Source organism: Typopeltis vanoorti, chromosome 10 (assembly GCF_054136105.1).
Source record: "Typopeltis vanoorti isolate ZY-2024b chromosome 10, IOZ_Tvanoo_1.0, whole genome shotgun sequence".
Classification (NCBI taxonomy): Eukaryota; Metazoa; Arthropoda; class Arachnida; order Uropygi; family Thelyphonidae; genus Typopeltis; species Typopeltis vanoorti.
In genome coordinates, this window is record NC_143558.1 from 118632788 (window position 1) to 118655546 (window position 22759).

Consider the following 22759-nt stretch of genomic DNA (forward strand, 5'->3'; position numbering starts at 1 on the left):
GTATAGCAGAGTATATAAGTTCTTTTCGCTATACCCTTTGGTATCTATTTGGTCTAGCTACTCACTGATGAAGCCTCAAAAAAGGCTAAAACCGGTCTTGGTAATGACCTCCCACCATAATGTAATAACAGCATACATTTCCTAGGAAATGTGTTTTTACATTATGGAAAATACCAAGAATAGCGATCAGAACTTTCCCCTCCTTTGCAGTGAGTTGCCCGAGATTGTTCTATGTACTAGGACTACTTGCATTGGCTCACGCTAGTAATCGCCGATACTTTTATAGTTTACTATATTCGTCATGAAACTCTCTGATTCCAATCTTTGAGTTTCTTATTCGGTTTTAAAACAATGTGGGATTTAATATCCCCTTAATTTGATGAGTGTTTATATAAAGAAGGTGTTGAAGCCTTACGTCACAGACCCAATCTGAACCATAATAACTGTTTCACTATCCCAAAGGTCTGGGAAATTATGCTCAATTGTATAAAATAAATTTATGAGATAATTTAATTACAGCTGATTTTTTTTGGGGGGGGGTGGGTTCCTCAAACACGCTACTGTACTCATAGAGGGATTCCAATGTACGCATGCACACTAAGTGTTCCTTTGAATGTAATTCCTAGTATTGTTTATAATAACTGTAATGATGATGTCTTAAGATACTCGAGACGAAATATCTACATATTATTAAAATTTAATTGCTGTGGTATGCATGTGAATTTTTGGTTATGAATACTCCATAGGTTTCACTATATAATAGAACCTTATACCTATAATAGCACTTCACAAAGCTGGAATGCAGCCACCTGTTATTTTCGAAATGCTAACAACATTCTGGATCATTAGGATGTTTGTATATCGGATTAACCATTATAACAATCTAGAAGACGTATCTGACCAGCAAAAAATAGGTCAACCATGTTGTTAGGACACAGCAGCTTGTGATGACTGTGAAGGCACACCTGCATTGTAATCCCATGAGAACTCAGAAAATGATGTCTTGAGAGATGAACGTTTCACAGACAATGATGTCACATGTACTACTACTACTACTGATGACCTGGGGGTGAGAGCATATCGTCATTCTACTGGACACTTCCTAACATCACAACTTATGCAGCTGAAAGTGATAAAATCAAAGGCACTTCTTTGGCAGTACAAGAACAACAGACACAGAGATATCCTCTTCACAGATAAGATTTTCATCATTGAAGAGTTGTTTAACTGCCAAAACAATCAGGTATATGCCCCCAGATGGTGCACAGCACATGTACCATCTGGGGCATATACCTGATCATCATTGTCCTGCATTAGTGACAGTTTGGTGGGTGTGACATATTGGATTGGGATATCTAAGTTGCATTTCTCTGAGAAAGTGGTCAAAACCTCTACCAGAGTGTATCAGGACACCGTGGTGGAACTTTTGTGGCACCTGAACAACACCTTGTTTCACAGTGGACCATACAACAGTAGTTGGAGATGAATGTGCCTAACCATATATCACCATCTGATTGGTCATCTGGAAGTTTCAGTCTGAATCCATTGGACTTCAAATTGTGGTCAAGCTTGAGAGAGTAGCTTGCAAGAAACAACACCTAGCATTGCCAACCTGAAGGTGGATTTGGAGCGAACAGTGGCAATGTTTCTGTTAGATGTTGTGCGTGCTGCTATATATACATTATAAATGTGGTTTTTATGCACTGAAAGCTGTAGAGGTTTATGCACTGTTCAAGTCATGATATTTATGGCTAGACTATAGAGGCTGATGATTTCACATCAATTGTCTTAATATAAAAGGAAGCATACTTTTCATTATGGTATACTTAGGCAGTCTAGTTGTGAAGATACTTCTAGTTGCAAAAATACTTCACATGGAAACTTTGTTTATGCTTGGGTCCAGGATTAAACAAGAAAATAATTTCTTGGCAAGTACAATTACTATCTTACTAAAAACATTAGCCAGTTCAGAAGATCTGCATTAATGGTATACCTTAGACAGTTGATGTGAAGTCATGATATCAACTGCCTAATAGTATAAGGTGATTTTTTTTTTTTTTTTTTTTTTTTGTATATGGAATATGACTTCTACATTAATCCCTCCTTGATATTTGGGCCTTGTTCCCACTGATGAGACTTCAGTAAAGGTCAGAACTGGTCTTGGTAGTGATCCTTCCCATATTGCTTAACAGTGTACACATCCAAAAGGAAGAATGCTTTGCATTATGAGATATTGAATCATTTGATATGAAGTCAACTGTCACTATATACAAGCATCCTAGTTGCAAAAATACTTCACATGCAAACTTTGTTTATGCTTGGATCAATATTAAACAAGAAAATAATTTCTTGGCAAGTACAATTACTATCACACTAAAAACATTAGCCAGTTCAGAAGATCCGAATTAATTTGATTTCTGTGTTGAGCTTGCATGAAGCTCTTGACATAGAAATTAAGAGCTTTGTGTGTGTGTGTGAGAGAGAGAGAGAGAGAGATAAGTAATAACTTTCATCACCTTGTGACACCACCGTCTCACCTGATTTGGAGACTAAACATGGTTTTAGTTATAGATAAATCCCTGTTAATCTAACTCTTCGATTAGCTGTATGTATTTTATGTGACTCCAACCCACGAAAGGTTTTTGTAAACATTAGTACTGCAGGTGGACTAATTACCTTTTCTTTCTTATGTATATATCTGAAACCCTGCTCTAATAATGTGGCATATAGGAATGTAAGACATGGTAATTAATAAATAATACAAAACAAATTTACCTTACATATATATTTTTACTAGTATAAAATTTTCTATCTCTGGCCATGGCTAGAGATAGAACCAGATGGCAAGGATATTGCACATATGGGACTCAACCCATCATCTGATGGATGAGAAAGGAGAAGAAAAATTTTCCCCTAGAGTCAAGGGCACCTTCAGTACTGAAGATACCTTTGATTTTATACTAACAAACGTTTTTATGTAAGGTAAATCCATTTTATGTTATTAACCCTACTCTATAGACCAAACATGGAACTTTTTCAGGCTACTTCAAGCATTCAATAAAAAAAAAAAAAAAATGGTGTGTTTGTATGTATAGGCATATACAAATATGTGCATATTTTATTTTTCAGGTAATGGAACATACCACTTCAAAATTCTTGTTCCAGCAGTTGCAGCAGGTGCCATTATTGGAAAAGGTGGAGAAACAATTGCTCAACTTCAGAAAGAGGCAGGAGCTAGAGTTAAAATGTCAAAAGCACATGATTTTTATCCAGGTAAAAGCATTAAAAGTGATAGTTTTCATGCCAAAATATAAAAATATGTCTTTTTAATTTACATTAACCTCTCTACCAGCTGAGGTGGATGAAATAGTGAGACTAAATTGCACTTCTTATCCATGCTATTCGACAAGTGTTACAGAATTGTATTCAGATTTAGCTGGACGTCTATAGACATCGTGGCCGGTTGGGGGTTAATATTTCATTATATTTATAATTAATTAAAAATTATTATTTATATGTTGGTATTGTTGGATGAGGGGAGAATTGGGAATCATGATAGTGCAGTAAAAAATAAAAGAAAAAAAGACTAAATCAAATAAGCCAAACTACGGATAGAGAAAATATTTCTTTTGTGTTTTCTTTCTCAAAAACAATCCTAATGACTTCAAATACCCTTGATACAGCCTTTGCAAGCATTAGAAATTATTATTATTATTATCTGAGACCTCCAGGGTGTCAAGGACTCATTGAGAGAGGCTATAAATCATCCAAATCAATTCTCTCCCCCACTTTCCATATAATGAAAAATTTCATCGGTTGAAATCCTATAACACCCATTCAAAAGTTTATAGACCTCTTTCATATCACCCTTCTTGCTCCTGTTAACTAGAGTCTGCAATCCACATACTCGCAATCTGTCCTCATAATCTAAATTCCATAATCGAGACATAATCTTTGTAACTCTTCTTTGCACTTTTTCCACAGCTTCTTTATTCCCTTGGAACCCAGGAGACCAAATCTGCACACAGTAATCCAGGTATGGTCTTATCAAAGCCTTATAAAGAGGCAAAATGACTTCCTTATCCTCTGAGTTGTATTTGCAACTTTTGCTATGTGACCTTTGAACTTTAAATTCCTATCCACCAATATGCCAAGATCTCTTGCCTCTTCAATTTCTTGTAGCATAACCCTGCTAATATAATATGCCGCTGGAACTCTAATCACGCCAAAGTGCATAACTTTACACTTACTAACATTACACTGATAGCCATTTTTGTTTGCCTAAATTTCCAGTCTATTCAAATCATTTTGTAATTACTGAATATCAGTAGTATCCTTGATTGCCCTGCCTATCTTCACATCATTGGCAAACAATTGCACATCTGATGTTAGATCCTGCCTGATGTCATTAATGCATAGATTAAACAATAACAGCCAAGGACTGCACCCTGGGGTACGCTATTGGTCACCTTAAATCTGGCAGGTTCACACCCACTGTATACCACTTTTTGATATTTGTCTGTCAACCATCCTCAAGAGGGAAGAACATTTGATAACATTTAGGAGTGGTAACAACAGTTCACAAATTGACCACATTTTGGCTAGAAGAAAACATCTTAAGATTGTGACAAATTGTAAAGTAATTCCAACAGATCAAGTGGTACAGCAACACCGACTGCTGTGCACAGACTTTAAAATAAGATCGAAGATAAGAACCTCTGGAAACCATGGGATGAAGACAATTAAGTGGTTTCGCTTAAAAGAAAAGGGTGTGAGGAATCGTTTTAGGGAGGAGGTGTTAGAGAGGATTTCGGATAGAAACATAATTCAAAGATTGGTGGAAACATAATTCAAAAGTAATCCTGAGCTGTGCAATCGAGGTGCTTGGTGAGACATCTGGAAAGATTAGAGAGCAGAAGGAGGGTTGGTGGTGGAATAATAATGTACAAATGGCAGTGACAGCTAAGAGGAAGGCAAAGCAGAAGTGGGATGAGTCAAGAGTGGAAGAGGATAGAGAGGTGTACAGGGAGAGAAAGCAAGAAGCCAAGAGAGTTGTGGCACAGGCGAAGGCCATGGCATATCAAGATCTGTATGATCAATTAGAAACAAAGGAAGGACAGAGAAAAATTTACCTACTAGCAAAATGTAGAAATAAAGCAGCAAAGGACATCTTACATGTGAGGCAGATCAAAGATGCTGAAGGAAGAGTATTATGGAGGAATGTGGACATAAGAAACAGATGGAGAATATTCTTTGAGGGACTTTTGAATGAGGAAAATGCAAGGACTCACAGAGAAGATGGGCAGCCTTCTGAGGGGATGGTGCAGAACATCAGTAGAGTGGAAGTAACGGAGGCCACGAAGAGGATGAGGAATGGAAAATCAGTGGGCCCCGACAGGATTCCAGTGGAGGCATGGAAGGCACTGGGGGAAGAGGGAATTGACCTGCTGTGGGACCTGTTCATGAAAGTTTGCCAACAGGAAAATATACCCGAGGAATGGAGGGAGAGTACTCTTGTCCCCATCTACAAGGGTAAAGGGGATACACAAGACTATAAAAATTACAGAGGAATAAAGTTGATGTCCCACACAATGAAAATCCTAGAAAGGGTTCTTGATGGAAGATTGAGGAAGGAGGTGGAGATTGCAAAGGAACAATTTGGCTTCATGCCTGATAGATTAACAACAGATGCTATCTTTGGGTTACGGCAGATGATGGAAAAGTTTCGAGAGAAACAACAGGAGCTACATCTGGCATTTATTAATCTGGAGAAAGCATACAATAGAGTGCCAAGGCAAGAAGTCTGGAGGTGTCTGAGGGAGAAGAAGGTTCCAGAGAAATATGTCAGGTTGGTGCTGAAGATGTACAGAAATGTGAAGACAAGTGTTTGGACCTGTCTGGGACAGACAGAAAATTTTCAAGTAACAGTTGGCTTGCATCAAGGGTCAACATTAAGTCTGTTTCTGTTTAACATTGTGATGGAGGAGGTGAGAGAAGATATCTTCCAGTAATTTTCTCCATCTTTCCAGTTTAGTACCTGCTTCTTCTCTTGAATCTGCACACAGCAAGATGTCACCTGCATACAACATTGTCAAGAGAAGAAGCGGGTACTAAACTGGAAAGATGGAGAAAATTACTGGAAAAGATAGAAGTATGAGACTGAGCAGAAGTAAGACAGAGTATATGTGTTGCACAGTGGGCAGTGGCCAGGAGACGGAGCTGGAAGGAAATGTCATCAGGAAGGTGAGGGACTTTAGATATTTACGTTTAACAGTGGAAGAAGATGGAGGAGCCGAGAAGGAAGTGGGTTGGAGGAACTGGAGGGAGATGGCTGGAGTGTTATGCAATAAGAGGGTGCCGATCAATCTGAAAGGCAAAATCTATAGGACAGTAGTGAGGCCATCTATGACATATGCTATAGAAACTGTGGCCCTGAGGAAAAATAACATCAGCAGGATGGAAGTAGCAGAGATGAGAATGCTTAGGTGGATGTGCGGTGTGACCAGAAAGGATCGTCTGAGAAATGACTATGTAAGGGGAACAGTGAAAGTTACGAAACTTAGGAGCGAAGATACAGGGGGCAAGATTGAGATGGTTTGGTCGTGTGATGAGGAGGGAGGACGAATATGAGGGAAGAAGGGTCATGCAGATGGATTTGCAAGGAAGGTGGAAGCGTGGACGGCCAAAGAAGAGATGGAGGGAGGTGGTAGAAGAGGACTTGAGGATGAAGGACTTGGATGTGGTGACAGCCCAAGACAGGAGAATGTGGAGGAGACTCATCATCAACAGTGACCCCACTTATGTGGGAGAAGTTGCAGAAGAAGAAGCCTGCCAACCATCCTCTGATCCAAGTCAAGAGTTTATATTCCAATCCCATGTTCTCCAGTTTATGCAACAGCCTTTCGTGTGATATCAGATGCCTTCAAAAAATCCAACTCGACCATAACGTTGTTATAAAATATGAGCAAATTGCTAAAACATGATCTTCCTTTAGTAAACCCATGCTGTTCCTTGCAGTATAGCATGTTTGTCTACCCATTTCTGTATGCGAGTTCTTACCAGTTTTTCTAAAATCTTCACTACCACACCAGAGATGCTGATAGATCGGCAGTTAGGCACATCAGTTTTTGCACCACCCTTGTACAATGAAACTGTCATACATTCCTGTGGTATCATTCCTGAACTGAGACTCAAGTTATATAATCATGTGAAAGGCATAGCCAATTCGGCTGAACATTCCTTTAGCAAACGGGCTGATATTCCATCTGTCCCTATGCTTGGAAAATACTTTGAAATTGGTATGCTGTGATGATATTCACTTAATTATTCTTGTTTAACTCACTTGTTAACATTTTTTGTTAATCAGCAGTCACTTACTAATTGTCTTCTTCAAGACATGCTGTTACTTCCTCTCTAGCCTCTTTAAATGCTTAAAATATTTGTGGTTAGAACAGAGCATCATTCTCATAAGTTAGCCATAACATTTCATATATTTAAAGGGGGAGGGGTCTTTTTTTTCTCAACTTTACTCATAACTTAATATTTATTCATTAAGTTATTTATTCTTTGGTCTCTTATGTTGACATAGGACACTATGCATAAAGAATATCCATACAAAAAAAAGCCAACTTATTAGGTTACCCTTTTTTGGGTGATTAGCAATTTTTTTTAAAAAAAAAGTTGCAACTCTTACTGAAATGAAGAGCCAAAAGGCTTCACTTCGGCGATGCAAAATTATACAAATTAAGTAGATAATTAATCCAACATTATTTTCAACAACATTATATTCAGCTTTGAAATAATGTTGGATTCAATATCCACTTAATTTGTATAATGTTGCATCTCTTTTTTGCTGTACCATGTATACTTTGTCCTAGTAAATATTCCTAGTAATGAGGTTTTATCTTTTATCTGTCAGTTTAATGTTAGTAAGTGTAAAGTAAAAAAGAGAAAAGAACTGAAGAAATCTGAAGAAAATTTTCTAGAATACAAAATTATCTGTAAGTTACTAAGCAAAAGAATTCCAGAGGACTACAAAGCTTTCAGGATACAAAAACGAAGAGAAGCAGTGTAGGCAAAAAGCAGTGTAAAAAAATAGAGAAAGACTTAAATTTTAAACAGTCAATTCTATCTGCTTTACAGGATCAAAATGGAGAAAAACATACTAATAGAAAAAGGATAGAAGAAATTGTGCAGAATTTTTATAATGATCTCTATGCAACTAAGTGCCAAGTTTCAGAACCTATCATTTCAAAACCAACAATATATCAGATGTACTTCCAGAAGAAATAGAACATGCCCTTAAGAAAATGAGTAAAGGTAAAGCCTCAGAACTTGATCATGTTAAGGCTGAAGAAATCCAACAAGGTGGACCAATTATTTTTCAAAGCCTTGGCTGCCAGATTCACGTGATACTTCAAAGAAAGAAAGATTCCAGAGGAATGGAAGACCTCAAAAACCATATTCTATTCAAAAAAGGGAACAAGGAAGACATAAAAAAAACTATTGTCCAATCTGTCTACTCTCTCACATATATAAAATCATGAACAGAGTAATACTGAACAGAATCCAAAACACACTCGAAGACAACTCCAGTAGAGAGCAGGCAGGATTCAGAAGAGGCTTCTCCACAATGGATCATATCCAGGTCATTTCACAACTAACAGAAAAATGCAGAGAATACAGAATCCTGCTATGTTTTCTCTTTATTGATTTTAAAAAAGCATTTGATTCCATAGAACACAATGCAGTCATTAGTGCCTTACTGGAAATAAATGTGGACCCTACTTACATCCACATGATAAAAGAAATTAACAAAAATCAGATCACACAAATAACCCTATTTAATCAACCTATAAATATAGATATAAAGAGAGGGGTCCGCCAAGGCAATGTGATCTCCCCAAATCTATTTACCAGCACTTTAGAATACATTCTGAAAAAAATAGACCTAAACGGAGGAATAAGCATAGATGGTGAAAAACTACAAATACTTATGTTTGCCGATGAACTAGTACTAGAACTAGTACTGATATTCCACAACCCAAAAGATCTAGAAGAAATAGGTGAAAAAGTATGCACAAACAGCAGTAAGACAGGCTTAGAAATGAATCTAGAAAAAAAAAAAATGGATCAAAAACATCTACAGAAGTGACAGTCCTGTATGTATTGATAACATCCCTATAGAACAAGTTGACTCCTACAATTACTTAGGACAAACGATAAAAATTAATAACTATTTATCTGAAGAACTAGCAAAAAGAAAGAAACCTGATTGCTGTCATTCAACAGACTAAAAGAAACACTTACTGATTCAAATCTTGACATCTCTGCAAAGGCAAAACTATTTAATAGTGACATTCTTCCATCACTCACATATGGATCAGAAACATGGAACATGACAAGAAATGAAGAAGAGACTCTCAGAATAACTCGGCATGCAATAGAATGCAGGATTTGTAACATCAGCAAAATTGAACTTGTTAGAAACACGGAACTAAGAAAGAGATCAGGCATAAAAGATGTGATAACTGCAGTATATGAAAGCAAGATGAGATGGGCAGGTCACTTAGCCAGACTCAGGGATAACAGATGGACATATAGATACTCAATTGGCAACCAAGAATCATCTTTGTTTCTTGGATTGTGACCTGCACTCATGGAGAAATCCTGAGTGAAACACAGGTCCATCAAGGTAATCAAGTGTAAAGTTATGCACTTTGGCATGATTAGAGTTCCAACGCCATATTATATTAGCGGGGTTATGCTACAAGAAACTGAAGAGGCAAGGGATCTTGGTGTATTGGTGGATAAGAATTTAAAGTTAAAGGGTCACATAGCAAAAGTTGCAAATACAACTCGGAGGATAATTGAGATGTTGTAGCGAACCTTGACATGTAAGGATAAGGAAATCATTTTGCCTCTTTATAAGGCTTTGATAAGACCACACCTGGATTATTGTGTGCAGATTTGGTCTCTCGGGTTCCAAGGGAATAAAGAAGCTGTGGAAAGAGTGCAAAGGAGAGTTACAAAGATTATATCCAGATTATGGGATTTAGATTATGAAGACAGATTGCGAGTATGTGGATTGCAGACTCTAGTTAATAGGAAAAAGAGGGGTGATATGATAGAGGTCTATAAACTTTTAAGTGGGTGTTATAGGATTTCACCTGATGAAATTTTTTGTTATATGGAAGGTGGGGAAAGAACACAGGTGCTTCCATGGAAGTTAAGTTTGTTCACAGTCAAGAAAGGGGTAAGAGCCAGGTTTTTCTTCCAGAGAGCAATGAGTGAGTGGAATAATTTGCCTTTAGGGCTAGTGAGTGCATCCAGTGTGAATGAATTTAAGGGAAGGTATGGTAGCTGGTTTAGGTGATTTATAGCCTCCCTCAATCAGTCCTTGACTCCTTGGAGGTCTCTGATAATAATAATGTTGATAAAATTAGTCTTAGCACCATTCACTACCAGGATGCTCTTTCTAGTGTTATGTCCCTCACACACACACACACACACACACACACACACACACACACACACACACATTCTCAATCTGTAAACTGAAGTGTTGTGTTATGCAGAAACTTTAATGCCAGTTTAATAATACAAACTTTAATACAGTATCTCTTAGGTTTGCTAGGTTGATTGTCATTTTTAAAATGAATGACTTTGCTTAATAATTTAAAAAAGGTTGAAAAACAGTTCTCCATTTTGAATGGCTGAAATTACCATTTTAATAGAATAGTGTTTATTAGATGTGTATGTAAATGCAAATAATTGTGTTATGAATTTCCATGTTCAAATTTGGGGGTGCTTAAGGGTCAAAGCTGTATAACTGAGAGGAGACCTCCACATAGCCTTTAAAGGAATGCGGAGAACCGACCAGGGCTTCTGACCTAATGTCCAATCCTCACCTTCTCGTGATATTGAATCCAACTACTTGGATGCTGAATGAACGAGGATGGGCTGGCAATTTGGGATTTAGCCGACCAAATTGTATTCTTATTGGTTAAACCAAAATAAAAAATGATGGTACAACATGACAAAATTTCATGCTGGCTGGGGCGTCGCACGGTTAAACAAGGCCCCCGTTGTTTTTGCCAGGGAACCAGGGCGAAGCAAAAAGTCAGCTACTGGAACAAATCTGAAAACAAACTCCAACTCAACATCACCAGAGTTAAAGATCGGTACTATCACCGTAAGAAGCCTGAATGGCAAAGAAATGGAGCTAGCTGAGGAATTAGATAAGTACCACATCGACATAATAGGGGTGACTGAAACAAAAAAGACCAAAACTGGTGAGATCTTTCTGAGCAATAAATACAAAATGTTATATTCAGGCAATGACAATCAAGGAAAAGAAGGAGTAGCCATAGTATTCAACACAAAATACGAGGCTAATCTTCTTGAATGGCAGTCAGTCTCAAGTAGAGTAATGTGGGCAAATATGAGAATGGGGAACTGGACAATGAGACTTATTTGTGCCTATGGTCCCACAGAAGGTTCTACTAAGGTAGAAGTGGAAGAATTTTTTGAGGCTTTAGAAAAAGCAACTGACACAATGAAAAATGAAAAGTTGGTCCTTGTTGGGGATCTAAATAGCAGAGTAGGAAATGATTGTGAGACATACAAAAATATTTTGGGAAAATTTGGAGAAAAGAGCAAAGCTAATAATAATGGCAAATATCTCTTGGATTTCTGCTCAGGACATGGACTGGTTATTACTAACACCATGTTCCAACATAAAAATGTGCACAAATTCACATGGATAGAAGAGGCTAGGAATAAGAAAAGTCTCATTGACTATGTTATTGTTGATAGTGATGTTTTCTCCCTGGTGCAGGACACCAGAGTGTACAGAGGATTTGAAATTGGAAGTGATCACTATTTAGTCTTGAGCATGATAAAATTCAATTTCATATTGAAAAGAATAACATGTAAGAAAGTTTTAAAGCGAATAAAAGTTGAGCAGCCCTCAGATGTGAACTGTAGACTAAAATACACAAAGGTTATTGAAGAAAAAATGAAAGAGTTCGAGAACAGGAATCAAACCTTGGAGATTCAGTGGCAAACTCTGAAGAAAACATTGATTGATTCTGATAGAGAGGCATGTGGCGAGGTTGTCTGTAAGGATAAAAAAATCAGAACTCCCTGGTGGACACAGGAAGTTAAATAGGCAGTGAAGGAAAAGAAGAAAGCATATTAAAAGTTCCTGTCAAATAAGTCAGCTTGTGCTCTTAGAGAATATAGAGACAAATGCAAGAATGCTAAACACTGTGTAAAACTAGCTAAACAAAAGTCATGGGAGGACTTTGGCAAGAATACAGAAAATAAATATCAAGAAGGTGGCAAAATATTCTGGAGTTGTTGAAGAAGCTTAGGAATTGAGGAAAGAGTGCTGTAAAAGGAGTTAGAGATGATAAAGGTGATATGAAAACTGGAGAAAAAGATATCCTTGAAGTATGGAGTAATTACTTTGAAAAACTGCTAAATGAAACAAGCAGTGATGACAGCACAGTGGTAAAAAAACACTGACCAGGCATGCAGTCAGGAATACATATCCATACTTGAAGTAGAAAAAGCCGTCAAAGGCTTGAAATGTGGAAAGGCAGCAGGAGTAGACGATATTCAACCAGAAATGCTGAAGTATGGTGGTATAAGAGTCTTACAGTGGCTGCACTGCATAGTTCAGAAAGCCTGGACAGAGTGACGAATTCCCAATGATTGGAGTAGAGCTCTCATAGTACCCATATATAAAAAGGGAAATAAAACTGCATGTGAGAATTACAGAGGTATTTCCCTACTGAATGTTCCTGGCAAGATCTATGCAAGTGTACTTGAGAAACGGTTGAGAAGAATTATGGAAGAAAAGCTTGGTGAAGAACAAGCTGGATTCAGGCCAAACAGATGCTGTCAGGATCAGATCTTCACTTTATGAAAAATAGTCGAGAAAGCATGGGAATATAACAAAGATCTGTATTTAAGTTTTGTCGATTTGGAAAAGGCATATGACAAGGTGCCAAGAGAGAAGCTATTCAATACGCTGCAGTTATATGGTGTCAATGGGGCATTATATCAAGCAATACTTAGTCTTTATTTGAGTAGTAAGTCAGCAGTTAGAATTGAATGAAGTAAAGGAAGATGGTTTAATGTTAAATATGGTGTGAGAAAGGATGTGCATTATCCCCTCTGTTATTCATTATCTATATGGATCACATTATGAAGGAAAGTGGTATTAAACATGATATCAAAATTGGAGATGTTAATGTCAGCTCTTTGCTTTATGCGGATGATGTTATGCTTCTAAATAAATCTGCTACAAGTCTGCAAGATTCTCTGACTAAATTGAATAACTGTTGTAATAGATATGGTATGAAGGTCAGCAATAAAAAGACAAAGATAATGAAAATAGGCAGAATCATTGAAAATGTCAACTGTGTTATGAATGGAGAACCTGTGGTACAAGTAAAATATTTCAGCTATTTACGCACGATTTTTACTGAAGATGGTAAATTAAATACAGAAATAGACAACAGAATCAGCAAAGCTGGTATGGTGGGAAGTCAATTGAATAAATTCATATGGAATAAGAGAGAAATTAGTCGCAACACTAAATTAGCTGTATACAAGACAGTGTTCAAACCAGTTTTAACTTATGGATCTGAGAGCTGGGTCAGAAGTAAAACACTTCACCAAAGACTAGAGACCACAGATATGAGAGTCCTGAGAAAGATTATAGGCGTGAACAGATGGCATCAATGGCAATATCATATTAAAAACGAGGATATTAGGAAAGAACTTGACATTGTCAGCATCCAGGAATGCGTTAGCAGAGCTAATCTCAGGTGGTATGGTCACCTAAACAGAATGGGCGAAGAAAGATTAGCAAAACAAGTGTTCTCTTCCATGTTGGCAGCAAAACGACCCAGAGGAAGACCAAGGTATAGGTGGATTGATATGGTACAAAGTGCCTTAGACGATAGAAATATAAGATCTGATAATGTTGGAGTCTTGACAAATAACAGACTGATTTGGAGGAAAATTGTAGATAGGAAATTAATAATGATGTAATTTTTTTCATTTAATACTATCACATCTCGTACACTCCTTGAGGGTACATGGCAGGAATTTGATAATGATGATGTTCAAATTTTCGTAGCTGTTGCTATGATTTGTGTAAAAGTTCCTGAAAAAAACTACATAGAAACTGGAATGCAAATGAATAATTAAATTTACCGACTAAAATTAATCTTTGCCATTTGGCTTCATGGCCACATGCTCGGTCTAATTTTCTACATTTCATCAATAATATCCATCCGTGAATTAGTGGAAGATGAAAAACAAGGGGCAGTAGCCTTCTTGGATGTGTTAGTTTCAAGGCAAGCAGATGAGTCTCCTCATGTGTGAATTCTACCATGTACCACCACACAGAGACAGATATTACATCCCATTTCACATCACCATCCTGCCAAGAAACTTGGAGTTTTCAAAACCTTGGCTTCCACAGCAGAGCCAATTTCATTATTTTTGACCAATGCTGAAAACATTGAAACCATTCAACTAATCCTGAAAAAGATGGCAGATTAATATGAAAATAGACAACAGAATTAGCAAAGATGTCATGATGAAAAGTCAACTGTGTAAATTTATTATAGAATAAGAGAGAAATTAGTCAACACCAAAAAAAAAAAAAGTTCAAATCAAATAGTTTTTTTTTTTTTTATGGCTTCTAATAAGAGGATGTTACATTTGGGATATTCTATACCATTACATGGTTTGTGCTTTATTATTTCTAAAATATTTTATTTCATTTCTAAAATTTTATTCATCATACCTGTGGATCAATCACGTTATGAAGGAAAGTTGCATTCAACTTGATATCAAGATTGGAGGTATTAAATTCAGCTATACATTATGGGAAATCTCATAATGTATAACTGCATACACATCCAAAAGTATGCACAGCTCAGCACACTAAAAACTATCATTGATAGTTATTTAGTGTGCTGAGTCCTCCCACCACCAGTCCTATTCTCAAAAATTTATCTTCTGGATTAATCCTATTGAAACCCTTCAGTAATTTGAATGTCTCAATCATATCATCCCTTTTCTGGCTATCAACCAATTTTTGCAACCCACAGATCTTCAACCTGTTCTGATAAGGTTCATTCCACAGACCTGCAAATGATAATATTTGCAGTCTTGGTCTTAGAGAGACGAGTGTTGGTCACTCGTCTCTGGATCCTCTCCACCTCCTCCCCATCAAGAAGAAACCCTGGTGCCCATATCTGGGCACAGTAGTCTAGATGGGGTCTTATCAAGGCTCGATATAGAGGAACAATAACTTGTGTCTCTGCTTGTTAAAGTATTTTTCAGCAATCAAGTGATTTGATGAGCTGATTTAGCCACTTTTGCAATGTGCCCCCTAAACTTCAACTCCCTATAAGGAATATAATGCAAGACAATATGTGCATTCTTAGAATGTGTGTTTTAAATTACAGGATACTTTCACCAATTTTTTTTGTTGTTGTTGTTTGCTTCTGCTAAGGGAAAAACAAGAATATAATTTCTTGTCAAATATAATATACAAGATTTTAATTTGATATGTAAGCCACAGGATGCTTCTCCTATTAGGATAAATTCATTCATGACCATTTTGAAAGAAATCATTGGGACAGCTTATGAAACAGATATTGGAATGTTCTCATCAGGAATATAACCACATGAGTATTGTAATAATACATTTAAACCACACAAAAAATAGGGAGAAAATGTTAGACTGAAAATCTCAAGTCTTAAGAGGTGTATCCTCTATGGGCACTGGTTGGCAGCCTTAGCTGTCGAGTGGTAGGTCTAAAAATTACTGTTCCCCAAATCTTGGGAAGTTTCACACAACCATATTGAGAGTTGATTAGTTTTTGAAATTGCTGATCATAACAAGCAGTATCTAAATTAGCCAAGTTTGGTAAGATAAAGCTGTCTGTAATTTGGGCAAATATTAACAAGTCATTCTACAATCTGTTGATATTCAAAAAAATAATAAAAAGTAAACAAAGTTTGTATTTGCTGTAATGTAGCAAATAGTTTTTTTCATTTGTCCAAGTTATGTTCAGCTAGACTTGTCTAACCATAATTGTATTAGCAGATATATTTCTTGTGTTCTGATATTACTTATAAATCTGATTATAAAGAATTTCAAAAATAAAGAACAAGCACAATGAAATACGACAACATTCATAGTTCTAATTATTCACAATAGATTCAGCCTCTTCAAGTTATCAATCTTTCTTGTAAATAACTTGATAAAACAGCCATCAGCATCTGTAGCCCCAAGGCACTACTACATAGTTTTGTAATAGTGCCTTGCCATATTCCTACTTTAGAATCTTCTGAAAAATCTCTAAAACAAGAATTGGAAATTATCAAAGGAAACAGCCTTACTAAATGGGTATAATCCAATAACAACCCAAAAAATAATTAACCACTCTCCTACAAATCAACCCAGACAAGAAGCCCACATGACTCCTATACCTTATATAAAAGGCATCTCTGAATGTTTGGCAAAAATTATTGGGGGAGGGGGGGAATCCACTCATTGATACTTATAAATTTTTCAACCAAATTCACAACGTGCTACCTGGCATATATGAAGTGCCATGTTCATGTAACTTGTTGTACTTTGGACAAACAGGAAGAACTATAAATAACCTTATCTTAAGATTAGGTCTATGTAGTAGGGCTTAGGCACTTTCTTTATATCAACATGAATGTTTATATACAAGTTACATGAACATGGTACTTCATATATGCCAGGTAGCAAGTTGTGAATTTGGTTGATAAATTTATAAGTATCAGTGAGTGGATTCTCCCCCCCCCCCCGAAGATCTAGTATTCCCCCCCAAAAAAATTCCCAAGATCTGGTAAACAGTAATTCTTAGACTTCCCATCCAACAGCTAAGGCTGCCTACTAGTGACCTGTAGAGAGTGCCCTTTTTTTTCCAACTTTAAGATTCTAGTAACATATTCCCTTTATCTTTTGTGTGGTTTGTGTGCTATTACTATTCCTGTATTGTATCCCAGATGATGTCTCTGTGACAGACAAAATACACTGGACCCATTAAATCTTTAATTCTTTCCTTGTAACATCTTCATTCCATTAAACCATAATGAGCTTCAATGAGCACATAAGCATGAATACATTAATGATTTTAGTGTGCGATATAATCAACTTTGTAGGACATAGAGCAGACCTTTATGACAAGTTTGACTTTACAGACATATAGTACACTGGTGATGAAGAAATAAAAGTGGCATGCTCTATATAGAACTTCCATATGCCATCTAATAGATAAAACATGGAAAATTAGAGTTCATTGATTATAGGGATTACTTAGAGAGGAGAAAAAAATTGACTTAATCGTAAAAGGATCTGTTAAGTGGAAGCTCCGTTAAGGTTCTGTGATAATGTGTATGATAGATAAAAGAAAGAAATACAAAACCTCCCTAAAAGAAGAAAGCAAAGACAAATATAAACATATAAACATATAAAAAATATGATAAATAGAAAGTGTATATACAGAGAAAGGTAAAGAAATAGAAGATCTAACAAAGACTGGGAGAATCGATAAAGCTTATAACATTATAAAAGGAATAAGCCAGCAAAACAAGACAAGAAGTACAGTTATCAAAAATAAACAGGGGAACATACTTATAGATAAGGAAGAAATTTTGGAAAGATGGAAGTACTTAGAAGATCTATATAGTGAAAAAAATCTAGACGCCAAGGCTATAGAAGATGAAACAAGACTTATTGTGGAAGAAATTGGTCAAACAATGTTAAAAGATGAATTTGAATGTGCACTGAATGAATTGGCAACCAACAAGGCACTAGGCATTGATAACATCCCTTCAGAATTAATAAAATACTCAGGAAACATAACTAAGTCATACCTTTTCGAGATATTATTATTCCGGGCAACTCCAAGGAGTTGAAAGACTCATCGAGGGAGGCCTTAACATCATGTCAAGAACAACTATTCGAGATTCACACAGTATCTATCATACCTCGCCTTGAACTCATTCACGGTCGTAGCACCCACAACAGACTCTGGCAGCTTATTCCACTCATTCACCACTCTCCAAGTAAAAAATCTAGCTCTAACTCCCCGGCTAACCACATTCTTGCCCAGCTTCCATGTATGGCCGCCAGTCCTATTCTCAAAAATATCTTCTGGATTAATCTTATAGAAACCCCTTCAGTAATTTGAATGTCTCAATCATATCACCCCTTTTCCGCCTATCGACCAATTTTTGCAACCCACAAATCTTCAACCTGTTCTCATAAGGTTCATTCCACAGACCTGCTATCATCTTGGTCACTCGTCTCTGGATCCTCTCTACCTCCTCCCCATCAAGAAGAAACCCTGGCACCCATATCTGCACACAGTAATCTAGATGGGGTCTTATTAAGGCTCAATACAGAGGACCAATAACTTGTTTGACTCTGCTTGTTAAAGTATTTTTCAGAAGCCAAGTGATTTGATGAGCTGATTTAGCCACTTATGCAATGTGCCCAATAAACTTCAATTCCCTATCCACCAACACTCCCAAATCCCTGGCCTCATCAATCTCCTGGAGTACAGTTCCACCAATGTGATATACTGCTGCTATTCTTTTTATCCCAAAATGCATAACCTTACACTTTGTCACATTAAATTGACATCCATTTTCCCTAGCCCAGTCCTCCAAACCATCCAAATCATCCTGTAAAAGTTTGACATCCTGTGCACTCACAATTGCTTTACCCAACTTTGCATCATCAGCAAACAAGTGAAGACCTCCTCTCAGATCATTTGCTATATCATTGATGAATAAATTGAAATGTAGTGGTCCAAGAATAGAGCCCTGCGGCACACCACTAGTCACAAGCCGTCTTTTGGACTCAACTCCTAAATAAACCACTCTTTGGTATCTCTCCATCAACCACCCTCCTATCCATCTCACCAACCCCATATCCATCCCCATCTGCTCCAGTTTACTGATTAGAGTTCCATGTGGTATCCTGTCAAAGGCCTTGGTAAGGTCCAGTAGAATCACTGTAAACCCATTACCCTTATCCAGTTCAGCTGTCACTGTGTTATAAAACGTGAGCAAGTTACTGAGGCATGATTTACCCTTCACAAAACCATGTTGTCCCCCATACAATGTCTCATTTTCATCTATCCAATCCTGTATTCTTTTGACTAATTTCTCCAACACCTTGACAACAATTCCTGATATGCTAATCGGTCAGTAATTTACAACAGCAGTTTTGGAACCTCCTTTATGCAGTGAAACTATTTTCCCCCCTTTCTACCCCCTCGGGACTAACCCAGACCCAAGATTCAAATTAAGCAAAATGGTCAAGGGTACTGACAATTCTTTAGCCACTTCACGTACGATACGAGTTGACGTACCATCTAATCCCACAGATGTATTGACATTGAGGTTATGCAATAGACTACTCACCTCCACTTCATTCACCACAACTCCCGTATAATCTATTGGTTCATTCATTTCTGCAGTGTCACCACCTGGATGGTATATTCTTGCAAAGGGCTCACTCAGTAACTCAACTATATCAACTGATTTGGTTACCTCCATACCATCGGCATTCTTTAAAATCATTCTGCCATATACATTTTTTCTTTTACTTGCAACATATCGAAAAAACTGTTTAGGATTCTCTTTAGCCTGCGTGGCCAATGTTCTTTCGTAATCCTTTTTTGCTTTTCTTACCACACTCGTTACTCTTCTGGCCTGCACTTTATACCGTTCATGTGCCTGCTGATCACCTTTCTCCTTAAATTCCCTCCATAGTTTAATATAATAAAATTAGTTTAATCCTTTATCCAAGTGTGAGCAAACAAAGTTTGCACCTGAAAGTATCTTCAGGATTGGGTTAAGGTGGTACAACACCAGGGCAACTCGTTGCAAAGGTGGAGCAAGTTACCAACACTCCTATCTCAGTTTCTCTTATAATGCAAAACACATCTCCTTGCGGATATGTCTAATGTTATGCATTAAGGGAAGGGCCACTACTCAGACTAGTTTCGACCTTTATTGAGGTCTCTTCAGTGGGAGCCAGGCCCAAGTAGAGATACCAGGCAGAAGCATTAGCAAGTTATAGGAGATACTGAGATAGGAGTGTTGGTAGCTTGCTCCACCTTTGCAATGAGTTGCCCTGGTGTTATACCACCTTAACCCAGTCCTGAAGATACTTTCAGGCGCAAACTTTGTTTGCTCACACTTGGATAAAGGATTAAACTAAATTCTTTTTTTGCAGCTCAGGCTTAATCCTCAGATGCAATTGCTAGGTCAAGTACTCTCTGACTCCCTAGTATTTTCCATTACATGCTGTTGCAGATAGTTATCCCTTATTAACCATAAAAATCCAATTCCTTCCTCCTGTGTGTCCTCTTCTCACTCCAATCAATGCAACCATAGTTGAAATCTCCCATAATAATTACCCTCCTTCCACTCATTTCTTCTATTTGCTTGTGCATACTATTTCCACCATCTTTTCCATCACCTGGTCTATAGCAGCACCCAATTGTATATTTTGTTCTGTGGCCACAATCTCACACCAAATGGCCTCAAATGTACTCTTTTCTCTATCCTGCAATTCAACTTCTATTCTCCTTGGCTGCAGCTCATCAGCTATCATCAACAATACTCCCTCCCCATTTTATTCTCCCTGTTATTCCTGAACACACTATACCCATCACATTCAATCCCACTAGCAATATCATCTACAGTCAGCCGTGTTTCACTAATGCCAGTAACCTGTGGTCTGGAAGTGCCAACCATGGCCAAAAATTCTTCCTTCTTGTTCCTAATACTCCTAGCATTAGTGTACATGAATTTCAGACCCCCATTAGCCTCATCCCTACCTTGATGCCTTATACTAACTATCCCATTCTGATTTGTTGTCCTTATTCCCCCAGGCATATTTTACGCATTCATGCACTCAACTGCCTCCCTAAGGTCTGCATATCTACCCCCCCCCCCCTAATAAATCTAGTTTCCCTGATTCTGCACATCCACTTCATTCAACAACACTTTTACATGTCTCCTTACACCAAATCCATTCAAATGCAAGCCGTCCATCTTATATAGATCCTTTCGCCCATCGAACTCACTGCACATGTCCACAAATTCCACACTACTCGTCATACATAACCCACGCATAAAGTCATTTGTAATTATGGCCCTCCTTTTAAACACTTCACTGTCATACCGTGGCAAAAGACTAATCATCCTAACTCTCTCACTCTTTTCTTTTGCTACCTCAAACAATTCATTCAGGTCCTCTATCATTTCCGTTTTATCTTCTTTCAAATCATTCGTACCTGTCACAACAATAATTTCTTTCACTGTTTCCTTTTGCTCTCTAATAGACTCAGTTACGTCTTTGATGGTCACACCAGGTTGGTGCGATTTTGTCAAATCCTCTACTAACACACCTCATACTAGCGAATCACCATACAGCACTCTCTCCTTCATTTTGTTTACGTTCACACTCATACTGTTATTTTTCCTATCCTACTTTTTATTATTGGCTAGTACACTCAGTAGACTTTTGTTCATATGCTCTAGCTGCCGCTTTGCTCTTTGTATCGCTCCGCTCAACAGTGCGATTTCACTCATTGCATATATGAAACAGGGATCATTCCCAAAGACTTCACAGGATGCTCTATCATACCCATTCTTAAAGTAAATAATGCAAACTAGTGCGTAAATCATCGAACAAAGCTTAATATCACATGCTTCGAAAATACTATTCAAAATTATACATTTTGAATAGTATTTTCGGGTGGATGTTCCAACAATTCATTGTGTAGATTCCTTAATTTTCCTTTGCCAGAACACCTTTGTGGGCAGGTGCATTGTCCTGATGAAAGATGATTTTTTCTTCTTTAAGCTGGGTCTTTTCTTATGAATTTTTTCGTGTAGTCTGGTTAAAAGATCAGAATAATATTCCCTGGTTATTGTTTTACCATTTTCAAGATAATTAATAAACAAAATGCCTTTAGCATCCCAAAACGCCAATGCCATGACCTTTTCTGTTGATGGAACCGACTTTGTCTTCTTTATTAAAAGAACACGTAAGACCACAGTAATAACTTTTAATTAATGAAGGTACAAATATTTCATACTAAAACTAATAGTACATCTTCAGTATCACACAAACAGTTATAGGAATGGAATACAAGTAATGAACATTCGGTGGATCACCTATTAAAATACAATTGTTGCCGCATGCTAGGAAATGATAGAAAAGAATAATTAATCTTTAAGATAAATTCCATTCCTATAACTGTTTGTGTGACACTGAAGATGTACTATTAGTTTTAGTATGAAATATCTGTACCTTTATTAATTAAAAGTCATTTTAATTAATAAAACGCACCAAGCACTGTTCAGAGATTTTCATGCGAGTGCATTTTTGATCTGCTGTGATCAAGCATGGCACCCATTTCAAGGGATACCAACAACCCTTTTGCTTCAGACAGCTGTATAAAACAAATTACTTGATAGAATGACTTGCAATTTCACATGGATGCTTATGACAGATGTATCAACTTAGAAAAAAAAATATTGCGAATAGTGTTGCCATCTATTATGGTCGAGGATGAGAACTTTTCAGACTACCCTCATACCTCCTGCTTGCTCACAGTTAAGCCACCCTCTACACTAGAGCTTCTCATTCTCACGATTTCAT

At 37.2% G+C, this 22759-nt stretch overlaps 1 protein-coding gene across 1 annotated transcript in view; it reads left to right on the forward strand.

Moving 5' to 3' along the window:
- Positions 1 to 22759, forward strand: part of LOC150102734 (RNA-binding protein Pasilla-like) — a 180448-nt gene that overhangs the window by 106487 nt on the left and 51202 nt on the right. The window contains exon 2 of the mRNA XM_090399805.1: positions 3130 to 3273. Coding sequence (XP_090255931.1) covers positions 3130 to 3273 — 144 coding nt within the window. The remainder of the gene's footprint in view (positions 1 to 3129; positions 3274 to 22759) is intronic.